Below are 12040 nucleotides of genomic sequence, written 5' to 3'. Positions count from 1 at the left end.
AAATCAAAATAGTAATTGGAAATTAGAAGCAAAGCAAAACCAAAATTACATTCATGTTATGTTATCTAACAAAGTCAATCCATCAATCATATCCATAACAACATCACTTATAAGCTCTTCAACAATGGCATTTCCAATACATATCCCCATCTCCTTTTTATATGATTCAATCTCAAACCCCTCCCATTCTTGCTTTGTTTCAATTACATCCAATTCCAACATCTCTTGTATGTTTGTTTTATCTCCACGTTGTTTTCCCCATCCTTTTATTTTCTCACATATAACATTCCCAATCTCTTCTGACCCTAAATACCTTTTCCCTTTCCCTTCTTTCATACACCCGTTGTTATGATCCACAAGCTCTCTTACACAGTCTAACAGTAGCTGCTTTGTTTGCTGTAATACCCTTTTTGACATTGAAAATGGTGATGAACCACTTGACTGTTCTGAATCTGTTGTTTGTAGAAGCAAATTCCATAGTGTAGCCGATAATATTGATTCCTCTGTTATTAATTTGGGCAAAATGAAGCTTTTCTGCATTGTATTGGAACCTGTTTTTAATTTAAACCATTAGGGTTAGTATTTGTAGTAATTGAATTTAGGACCTGAACTTGGTAACTTTTCCCACATTGGAGCTTTAATTTTTTTTTTGTCTAAATTAGTCCCAAATCTTGACAATTATGTCCAACAAGGCTGAACTTGAAAAAAATAGTTCAAGCCCTAACTTGGAAATAACTGCCAACTTCAAACCTTCATATGGAACACGGGAACAATTGCCAAATTCAGAGGCCAACTTAGAAAAAAAAATTAAGTCTTAATGTAGGAATAGTTGCTTAGTTCAAACCTTAATATTGGAACAATTGTCAAGTTCAAGCCCTAAGGTATATGGGAATAGTTGTCTAGTTTAAGCTTTAATATGAGAATAATTGTTTAGGGACTAACTTGGACAAAAAATAGATTAAGCCCTAATATGGAATAGTTGTCAAGTTCAAGGACCAACTTGGATAAAAAAAATTCAGACTCCAATATGAGAAAAATTGTCCAGATCAAATTTGATGTGAGAGCAATTGCCTAAGTTTAGGGTCTTACTTGGACAAAAAATAGTTTAGACCAAGTTGCCAAATTCAGACTAAATAATAATTTAACCCTTAATTTAAAATCAGATCAAAATTGGGTGTCCAAGTGATGAACCTGTGGAAGTAGACATAGCTTCTAATACTGATTGTGGACTGTGTTGCTTAGTATCTTCCATGTTTGTATCTACAACAGCTTTTTCTGCCATTTTTGAAGACATTGATGATGATGATGCTTCTTCTTCATCTATGTCACTATCTGAGCTTGAATTACACAGTGCTGAGCAAGAAAATGTATCTGTCTTTCCATCTTCATCATTGGGATTATTGGTTCTTCTTAACCCTTTGCTTGTAAAGAATTTGTTACATGGTATAAGTTTAAGTACCTTGGGGATGTGTTTTGGGATACCCTTTTTGGTCTTGTTTTTGGTTGAACCACCATGGATGGGAGTTAAGTTCTTGGCACCACACCCTTTTTCTGAAAGGTAAACTTCTAAGATAAAAGGCTCTTGTTGTTCTTCAAGGAGTTCACCCAGTTGTCTTGCAGGCTTGGATGGTATGGTCCTTGAGGCCATGTGAGCTGAAAAGATGATTGAAAAAACTCGAAAAAAAGTGTAACAAAATGAAGATAAGGTGTTGCATATGCAAGACCTTAGGCATTAAATGGGGGAAAACATGGATATCTATCAGTTTGGGAATGTAAAATAACAGAGAGCAGATGGAAGAATGGGGTATTTAAGGCCATGAAAGTGAAAGAAAGAGAGAGAGAAAGGTTATATAGCTTATTTTTCTCACGCTCGTGTCACACACATGGATATTGTATATGATAATTACAATCATTTTAATATTTAAACTTGGATTTTAAATTTTGATGATATGACTAGTACTATAGGAATAAGATCGGATTAGTTAGTTGAATCAATTGGATTGAGAACTGATTGATATAACAATACGAACAAATGAATTGAACCGATTGTATTGAAAATTGATTAAAATTAGTAAAAATTGAAATTTGGGACAACAATTGACTCTTGAATAGGTTTAATAATATTTTATTTTTAGTTTTTTAGATTTTTATGAATTTATTTATTATTGTTGATTTAACGGTTGAACCGATTGAATCAGGAACCGGTGGTTTAACCGATTTAACAATCAGTCCGATTATAAACACTCAATGCAAGACTTTGAGATTATACCACATCATCACTTGAAAATTTATATTACTTTTTTAATTTTCAAGTAATGATATAGTACGATATGAGAGCGTCACATCATCAAACTTTTATATTTTTCAAGTTTAAAGATCAAAATGAACCCAATTATTAAGTTCAAGCAATGAAGTGAATTAGAAAAAATATAAATACTAAAATGAATTTAATCATCAAATTTAAGGGTAAAAAATTATATTATCTTAAATTAATACATAATTCGTATCTTACACTTACACTCGAGTTGGAGTAATATATAGGGAATATAAGCCTTCTATTCAAAGGGTTTTGTTTTTGTTTCATTTTGCCTTTTTGTCTCTTTTTAATCCCTCTCAGAATAATTTTTTTGTTTTTGGTATTTAATTTGGTCCCATAAGGACTTTGTTTCTTTTTGACTTAGCCAAAGGCAAGTTGAATGCTAGAACCTGGTCTGAAATTGGCTCTGTACTCTATTTGTTTTTACTTATAAAACTAGTCTCACATCATATATATATATATATATATTCCTATGTATGGACCTCCATTTCCTATTAACTCAAGGGTATGCATTCAGGCAGTCCATATTCCATAACATAAGGTCTCATTGTTCGTGACATTACAGTCAGCATTTCTTTCATTTTCCCCTTGGTTGTCCTATCGGCCACACATGATTTTATGGTAGAAACGGATGAAATTTTTTTATGAAAGAAACCTTTTGTTTTTTGATTTAATGCGTAAGGACTAATTTACTTAATCTTTGAGCAAAGTGAGCCAAATGCAATTTAACTCTTAATACAAAGACCTCCATGACACTTTTACCCAAATGCATGCATTCAGGCGGTCCACATCATATGGTTCATTGTTTGTAAGCTTCATGGCTTTCATTTTGTCCCCTGGTTGTTCTGTCAACCACGTCATAATTTAATGGTAGAAATGGATGAATTTTTTAATGAAATAATCACTTTGCTTTTTTATTTAACATATAGGGATTAATGTGCTCATTTTTTTAGCAGAGGGAGCAAAATGCATTCAAGTCCATTATTTATAACATTAACAATCTGCATTTGTTAGCTTAATGGCTTTCATTTTGCCCCTTAGTTCCTCTATCAGTCACGTTATCATTTAATGATAAGAACGAATGGAGTTTTTAATAGAAGAATTAGGTTGCTCTTCAAACTAACGCACATGAATTAATTTATTTATTTATTTAATAGAGAGGACAGGAATAAAATTTAACTTTAAATACAAGTACCTCCACAATAATTTTAGCCAAGTACATGCAGTCAAACAGTCCATGTAATATGGTTCATTGTTCATAGCATTTACAATATTCATTTGAGAACATAATGACTTTCATTTTCATTCTTTTCGTTGTTTTTTTATGAAATGATTTGAGGGAGGCCCCAGTAATGACATGATTTCTGTTTATAAAGTAAAAAAAAGAAGAAGAGTAAATTACATCCGAGGTCACTCAACTTTAAAAAGTTACAAAATGGTCATTACACTTAAATGAAAACTTTTCAATAGTTCGATGACTATTTTGTAATTTTTTGAAATTGAATGACTAAAACATAAACCTACAAATAGTTTAGTTACCTTGGAAATAATTTACCCAAAAAAGTGGGAGCATCTTTTACTTGGGGATTTGGTTTATCAGAAAATATGGATTCAGGGTTTCTGGAAAGGAGAATCTATGTTATTTATACTGTTATGGAATTACTTGGATAGCAATTTAACCCTTTTTTTTACTCTTTGTTTGTATTGTTGTGTTATGATTCTAGGGATTGGGGTTTTTCAGATTTTGAACTTTTGTTGGATGGATTGATATGATAAAATAATAGAATAGAGCTAATTGGGAAAAAAATATTGAAACCCATTCCATAGATATTTCAATTAGGTGAGTAGGGTTGGTTTTCGATTACATCAATTTGAATTAGGTGGATTCGAATTTTAAAATTTTCAACTAAGTTTAGTTAGTATCGTTTTAATTTCGGGTCATTTAAATTTGAGGTTTATGTTTCTGGAATTGGGTCAAATTCGAATCATTTTGAGTTCAAATTATTTCAATAAGAACGAAGCCCATCTTTTTTTAAAAAAGCGAGATTGAGTTCAAATTTGATCTTTCTATAATTAATAATACTGATTTTTTTTCCAATAAAAATAAACAAAGCTTAATATATAATGATTTAAAATATTTGTATTTAAATATAATTAAAGGAAAATTGACAACAAATATAATTGCAAATAAATTCAATTTATCAACTAAAAATAAATGTTTGATACATAAAACTAATTATCAATAATTTTATAAAATACAGAAATAGAAATAAAAAATTGTGGAGAAAATTTTAACTCAAAATTAAATTGGAAAAAATTAAAAAAAAAACTATTTCAATTATTTTAATTAATATATTTTTTACCTTTTTGAATTTCATAAAAAAAGCAGTTTTGTAAACCGTATTAAGTAGAATTATTTTAAATTGTAAAAAAAAAATTGTTTTAAACATATTTTTTAAAGTAAATATTAAACATGATTTTAATTTTATTTAAAATAAAATTAGTAAAAGTGTATTCAATTATCTTTAAAAAAGTGTATCAAAATAAAAAATAGTTTTCACAATGCACGTGACAAACATGTTTTCTTTTAAATAAATATTAAACATGATTTTATTTTTATTTAAAATTAAATTAATAAAAGTGTATTAAATGCATTGATTTAGAGTGTTAAATTTTCTCATTTTAAACTATCTACATTATCATCTTCAACATTGTAATATAATATATATAATATTTGATGGGTTACTTTTTCTTTTATTCCGCAAATAATTTTAAAAATTTAGTAAATGTTTTTTTAATATTTTATTATGTCTATTGAACATTTATCAATCTCTCGACGAATTTTAAAAACTTCACTAACCGTGTAATAAATATTTTCTCATTTATGATTATATCTTAGTTTAAATCATTAATACCCTTAAAAAATTATTTTTCAATTTAAAAAAAAAATCTAGGTTGAGCTGTATTTTCTTTTAAAAAAAATATTACTGAAAAGCCAATTATTTTAAATAATCATAATTTCACTTTTTAAATGGGTTAAAATATCTCATTAATCTCTTTTTTTAATAATTATTTTTTTAACAATTTCATTACAAATACTAATTATATTTTTTTAAAATCTATCTAGCCCCGCCACAACCTATAAATAGGAAGATAATGCACTTTAACGTACTCAATCAAACTCACGTCCTCTTGCATTGACAGCAATACCCATACCAATTGAAGTAATAACCAATCTGCGCTAAACTTATATATATACAGTTTAAACAAATTGTAAAATGGGATGTATCTAATGATTGTACATCATAATTTGGTCAGAATTTGATCTCCCCACCCGTGATTGATTGTTCTAATTTTGTGATTGTATTTTGTTGCATCTGACACCACACATATATTGCGTTAATTTCATTTTTGATCCTTGAATTTAGTAATTATGTTTATTTTGCTATTTATATTTTTGGTCCACTTTTATAGTTGAACTTGACAGCTTTTTTTTTTTTTCATTTTATTCCCTAAATTTGGGATCTGAAGACTTGCATTATGAGGTTGTTAGATTTTTAAATTTTATATAATTTTTTTAATTTTTAAGTGATGATGTGGCACTCTAAAGTGTTGTTATGTCATAAAAAATATACGAAATTTAAATTCAATTATTAAAGTAGATTAATTACTAAATTTAAATACCAAAATTAAAAAATATATTTATTAAATTAATAAAATATGAATATGTCAAATCATCATATTTTAACATAAATCAAATTTAAAGACGCAATTAAAAACATAGTAAAAAATTATTTTTTATCCCTCTTATTTAACAAATGCATATAGGAACATAATAACAAGTGGGTGTCCAATAGCCATGGTGATGTGGAAAAAACCATATATCATCGATGGGATGGGACATGGGCCTTGTCTCCTTCCATCACAATCTTATTGACCCAATCAACAAGGCATTAGTTTAATTACTCTTCTTCTTTCTTTCCATAAAAAAAATGTTAATCATACCAAATTCTTAACTTAATTAATATTGGATTTTAGGATTCAAAAAATTTCTGGGAACATATTCAGTATTGGAGGCCAAACTATGGAGTGACTTTGAGGGCTTTCACTTCTGTTGAAGCAGAGATTCGATAGGGTATATACATCAACTGTTGGAAGGAACAGTAAAATGGCATATCTAACATGTGCCCAAAGGAAGAAAATAAAATTGTGGGTTTTCTTGCAAAAATAGATTGCAATTTTGAACAACCTCCTTTAGGTGTTTTAGTTTAAATCTTTGTGAACTCTTTGTTTTATATTCACTAAAAAAATTATTATTTCAACAAAAAAAAAATTATTTAAACATGGTAAGATAGAATTTTCGATGTTATATGGTTAGCAACTGAATATATATATTTTTTAATTTTAAAATGTTACCAATTAATTTAGAGAATAATTTTTTAACAGTAAAAATAATCATTGTAAAATTTTTAAATCCGGGAATACTAAATTCATGAAAATAAAAAGAAATTAATTCCAAAGGTAGAAATATATAAAACACATGTTGTGGTGACAACTAACTACAGTATCTCCAATAATACCAACATCGTTAAGGTTTAAACAAGTTGTAAATTAAAAGAGAGACAGTTTGAATAAATTGAAAGAAGAATGGCAAGGACTCATGCCAATACCCAAGGAGATAAATGAAATCAATTTATTTATCTTAATACCGTACTAGCTTTTCAGCTCTCAGTTTCTCAATTTTAGATTTAAACTCACCGTGAATCGACGCCAGTGATCTCTGCCGTGAAGCAAAAGCAACGCTGAATTGTTTAATCTCTGCTTCCAGATCTTTCCTTCTTTGTACTTCACAGTTCAAGTCCTTCAAAATGTTTTCCTTTTGATCGGTTAGGAACGTTATGTTCTTCGATGATTCGGAGACTGTTTGCAGCAATGAATCTCGTTCGTCTTTCAACTTTTGAAATTCTCTTTCCAAGTTGCCGTATCTTTGTGCTGAGGACTCTAGAGAGTTGTTGCTGAGATCTAGTTCTTGTTTAAGTTCAGATATTTCTCCCATTAATCTCCTGTTTATTTGTACTTCTTCTTCATGTTTTCTCTGCGAATATCAAGCTTGAAACTGTTAGAACATAGAAAAGTACCATCAAGAAAATTAAGCAGTAAAAAAATGTCAGATTCGCTACGGTGAGACCTGGAATGTAAACCAATCATTTTAGGTTTTGGGTCAATCAATCTAGATGGATTATTTCAAGTTTTAAAATTTTAGTCATTTTAGGTTGGAATGATTTTGAATTTGGGTCAAGTTCAGTTACAAATTATTTCAGTCCAAGTCATTTTGAGTTTCAGTCACTTCAAATCATTTTGGTTTACTTGTTCGATCGTTTCTGGACTGATACTTTTTGGATTTGGGGCTAATATCAGTTTGAGTTAAATTAGATTCAGGTTAATTTGGGTTTGGATTAGTGACTTGCGATCAAATCGGGTCAGGTTAGATTTGGGTTCGGGTTGATCAGGCGAGATTTTCGGGTTTTGCACAAAATTATGTTTTAGCAAAGAGGTTCGTCGTGCAGAAATATCCAATGCCACCTACCAATCAATAAGAGTCGGCATTTGAAAAATGAAAACAATATTCTTTCTGAAATAATAACTTCATGCAGTTAATGCATTTGAAACGCCAATTAATGCATTTGAAAGATTGACGGTTAATCAAGAAAAATAATTGGAATGTAAGCTACATACTGACCTGGAGTTCATCTTTCTCTTTGATGACAAGTTCTAGCTGTGTCTTGAGATTTTGGAGTTCTAGTTTGTAGTTATCATTTGAGCAATCCTGACAATGCAACTCATAAAGTAAGTTAAATTTATGCAGCTGTTCTTATGACCAAATACCATTTATCACATTAAAAGGTATTAATAGAAAACCAAAATTGCAAGAAGAAAAAAATGACTTGGAATGTCAACACACAGGAGTTATATCTTGGGGTGGAAATGATTGAACTTTTCTTGCGGGAGTCGTTTGGAGTGAATCAAGGTCTGCAATGTAGCCTTTATTCATTTTGAACCAAGTGTCTTCATCAGCTACATTGCTAAAAGAATCTGGAAGAGGACTGAAATCCGGTAACTCTGAATAATTTGATCGCTTGGCAACGAAGGCGTTGTTGCTAGTCTCTTTAAAACAAGGGGTTTTAAAGTCGTTGCATTCGTCTTTCGGGCTTTCTTTCATGGAATCCTGCCCTCACCAAAACCAAATTCGTTAAATTGCCTTGGTTTCCAAGTAATGTTGCTAGAGGATACACAGATAAGGTGTTTGATCTTGTAGGAACCACAAACAGACAAGAGTGTACCTGACTAGAACTTCTATTACCATCTGAAACTAGACTACTTAGATTTTTTATCTTCAGCTGTTGGTCTCTAATATGCTGTTCACGCTCCTTGTGTGATCTTCTTTCCTCTTCCAGTTCCATCTCAAGTTTCTCACGTTCTAGTTCATACTGCAAATTGGAATATAAGTAGACAAAAAATATATTATATGTATATGCTAATAATTTGTGGCACAAGAAGCTAATGCAGGTTGAACAATAAAAAAATTTAATGAACCTTAAGCATGTCGTTCCTCAGCTTTAATATCTCTTGTTCCAGTACTTCAGAACGAGACCCCTGAACAAAGTTAAACAATGTTAGATAGCTTTTTAAGACTATTAATAGTATATGTGACCTGAGCCTCACCTGAAGCTTCCTGCGCAGGTCCTCTATCTCTAACTGTTGCCTTTTCAGTAAGGCTGCATCTGTCAATATCTACAAACAGGTTCACCGTGATTAGTTTTATGTCAAATTCATCCCAAATCAAACAAAAATGATGAGAAGCAAAGTGGAATAGTATTCTTGTTTTTTCATATAATAGACTAGAGCTGGAGATCCATAAATTAGACAGTAATGTGGTCCAATAAAAGAAAGTTGGACAAACCTCATTCACTTGAGCACAATTAGTAATGCGCTTAGCTCTGCTAGCAAACTGGAGAGTTCCCTTAGTTTCCTCAATGTGAACCTAAACATATGATATCACAATTAAACCAAATGCTCTGTGAACACGCCATAGGCACACACTAAAAGGAAGGCTACCTCTTCTGGTGCTACAGTACATATAATTGAAGTTTTTGCATTTCCACCTAGAGCAGTTTGGAGTATGCGGGTTAATTTACTATCACGATAAGGAATATGTGCCCTGTATTTGTCAACAAGCCATATGGTTAGAACATGGTTATTCTATCCTACACAAACGAAGTTACTTCACAGATGATAAGAACTATACCTTTGTTTTGCACCGTTACTAAGTTTGTTAATTACATTACCAAGAACCATTAAGCTCTTGTTAATATACTTTCCTTCCTTCAAACGTACTCCACCAGCTCCAGTTTTAGCAATTCGCTCAGAACCAGCCAAATCTACCAAATTCTACCAAAGAAATGAAAGAAACATTAGCAAGACAAAGTAGAGATTGGATAAAAGAAAAATGGCTTTTGAAGTATGATGAGATGCAAACCAAAACTGACACGCGTATGGCATCGCTGCTTGAATAATCACTGGAGCCTGTATCAATTCCCTTGCTTTCTATCACCTAGTCATGTAAAAGAAACATAACACATATTCATTCAACTAATAAATAAGAGTAATATTCATGTTCAGCAATATTTTAAAAGAACATACCATTCTGAATATTGTATGAGACCTACTACTTCTTGCATTCATATTTGTCTCACCAAAATGCCTATTAACTGTGGGAAAAGTAACTATTACCAAAAAAATACAGTCATATAAAACTAAGGGTAAAAAAAGCAAGCAATCTAAAGGACCTTCTCCTGACTCTAGGAGCTTTATCACTTGTTCAGCATTGTTCACAATTTCTTCTCTGAGACCCGCAACGAATATCCCTCGCTGAAAAAAAAAACAAAAACAAGAAACAACAGTTACTTTATGGTTTATGTATAAACAATGCCTAAATTCTGCCATTAGTCCCTGTACTTTAACTTGATCAATTTTAATCCCTTTACTTTTTGAAAATTTAAATTTTAATACTGACACAGTAGCTAAATCCTTTTGGTTAGATTCAATTACTAGTCCTGTACAATACATATACTTGTAGAGTTAATCCATATCTTCCAACTGGATCATTCTAAATCTCTGTATTTTTCAAATTTAGAAATTTCAATTCTGAAGCAAATTACGGTAGTTAATCCCTTAACTAGATTTTTAGTGAGTAATATATGAAATAACAAGCTAACATGATTACATATATGATAATATGTTTGCTGCATCAAATTTTAGGAATAGCAGAACTTGACTTAATGAACTTAACCGTTATCATTTGGCGATGACTAAAATTGATTAATTCGAAAACTACAATAACTAAAACTAACAAATTAAATCCACAATTTTGGCAAAGTACAGGGACTAATCGCAGGTTTTAACCATAAACAATTGAAACTTTAACGAGTTTAATCAATGGCTGACCTCCAAACTCTCATGAATCGGCAATTTCTGATTCTCTACAGCGAAAAGGTCGTTAATTTCTTCATTATAAATTTCCATGTAAGAAACTCGGATGAGAAACTCCCGATCAGAAATCTGAGAATGTAATTCAACACCATTCAAAGCTTCAATTTTGAAATATCAAAACCCCAATTTAAAAAAAAAGAAACTAATTGATTTAAATTACCATCTGTATTTTCTGAAACACATCATTAACAGCTCGATGAATAATTCCTGGATCGTTCAATGAACCATTCATAGTAAAGGTCTTACCACTACTCGTTTGTCCATACGCAAATGCAGTCCCTATAAACATTTTACTAATCGATCAAAATTTTGAACATATCATCAAAATTAGGGCTGAAAAGAAAAAGGGGAAAAAAAAAGACGAACCGTTAAAGCCATCGACAGCGGCATGAATAACATCCTTGGTAAGAAGCTCATAAACCTTTGAATTTGAACAACTTTCATCGAATACATGATCTACAAACAAACAAACAAAAAACAAAAGAATTAGTGTTAAAAAGGATGGGAAAAAAATAAAAGGGGAGGATTGAGAGGGGAAGAACTGAGATTTACCGAAAGCGTAAGAGAGGCCAGAAATGGGAGTGCCATGAAGCTTGTGAAGAGAGATACGATTATCTTCGATTTTCCAGAAAGTTCCAGAAGGAGATTCTTCAGAGATCGAAGGTCGTACTCTCACAGCTACACAGATCTTCTCGGCCATTGCTTTTTTTTTTTTTCTTTTGTTCGTGTTTTAGAACGTTGGGGTTGCAGAGAGAAAGAGGCGGGACTTTATGCTTTGTTTAAAAGGAGAATTAAATTTGAATTGATTTGGGTTCATTGGGATGGGAAGCCCCTAATGGAAGTTTTTCGACCGTTTACGTCAGTCTTTGACTGGTGGATTTGGATCCAAAATTAATGGTATTTCTTGGCCCAGAAGTTTTGGGCCTATGTTTTTAACCAGGTTCAGCCCTTTATTTATTTATTTTACTAAATTTAAATTTATAATTTAATCTATTATTTTTAGTTTTAGGTAGAAATTTAATCCTGTTAAAATTATTTTACTAAATTCAAATTAATTACGTCATTTTTTAATTATATTCAAATTAATTACGTATTTTTTAATTATATAGCCCCAAAGGTGAACCAAAATTTCATTTTAACCAAGATCATTTATCATCACATTACAAGCTCTAT

The 12040-nt window shown here is 30.9% G+C and overlaps 2 protein-coding genes across 3 annotated transcripts; both read right to left on the bottom strand.

Moving 5' to 3' along the window:
- Nucleotides 1–1892, bottom strand: LOC107938304 (uncharacterized). Its single transcript, XM_016871403.2, has 2 exons — nt 1192–1892; nt 1–551 (listed from the first exon to the last, which is right to left on the bottom strand). The coding sequence occupies exons 1-2, from the start codon at nt 1646–1648 to the stop codon at nt 52–54; spliced, it is 957 nt and encodes a 318-aa protein (XP_016726892.1). The 5' UTR covers nt 1649–1892; the 3' UTR covers nt 1–51.
- A 4938-nt stretch (nt 1893–6830) lies between these two features.
- Nucleotides 6831–11647, bottom strand: LOC107938301 (kinesin-like protein KIN-7N). 2 transcript variants are annotated; one of them, XM_016871398.2, is made up of 16 exons: nt 11420–11647; nt 11234–11323; nt 11028–11146; nt 10823–10936; nt 10165–10246; nt 10019–10086; nt 9855–9929; nt 9624–9766; nt 9434–9536; nt 9279–9359; nt 9041–9109; nt 8912–8971; nt 8659–8805; nt 8280–8543; nt 8058–8183; nt 6831–7412 (listed from the first exon to the last, which is right to left on the bottom strand). In XM_016871398.2, exons 1-16 carry the CDS (start codon nt 11565–11567, stop codon nt 7020–7022), a joined length of 2082 nt encoding a protein of 693 aa, XP_016726887.1. In that variant the 5' UTR covers nt 11568–11647; the 3' UTR covers nt 6831–7019. The 2 variants fall into 2 exon arrangements, with proteins under 2 accessions (XP_016726887.1, XP_016726888.1); XM_016871399.2 differs by having other exon boundaries at nt 8058–8144; nt 11420–11643.
- Between the last annotated feature and the right edge of the window lie 393 nt (nt 11648–12040).

Source organism: Gossypium hirsutum, chromosome D06, assembly GCF_007990345.1.
Source record: "Gossypium hirsutum isolate 1008001.06 chromosome D06, Gossypium_hirsutum_v2.1, whole genome shotgun sequence".
In the NCBI taxonomy this organism is placed as follows: Eukaryota; Viridiplantae; Streptophyta; class Magnoliopsida; order Malvales; family Malvaceae; genus Gossypium; species Gossypium hirsutum.
The sequence above is the reverse complement of the archived record's forward strand: the minus strand, read 5'-3'. Positions and strand labels throughout refer to the sequence as shown.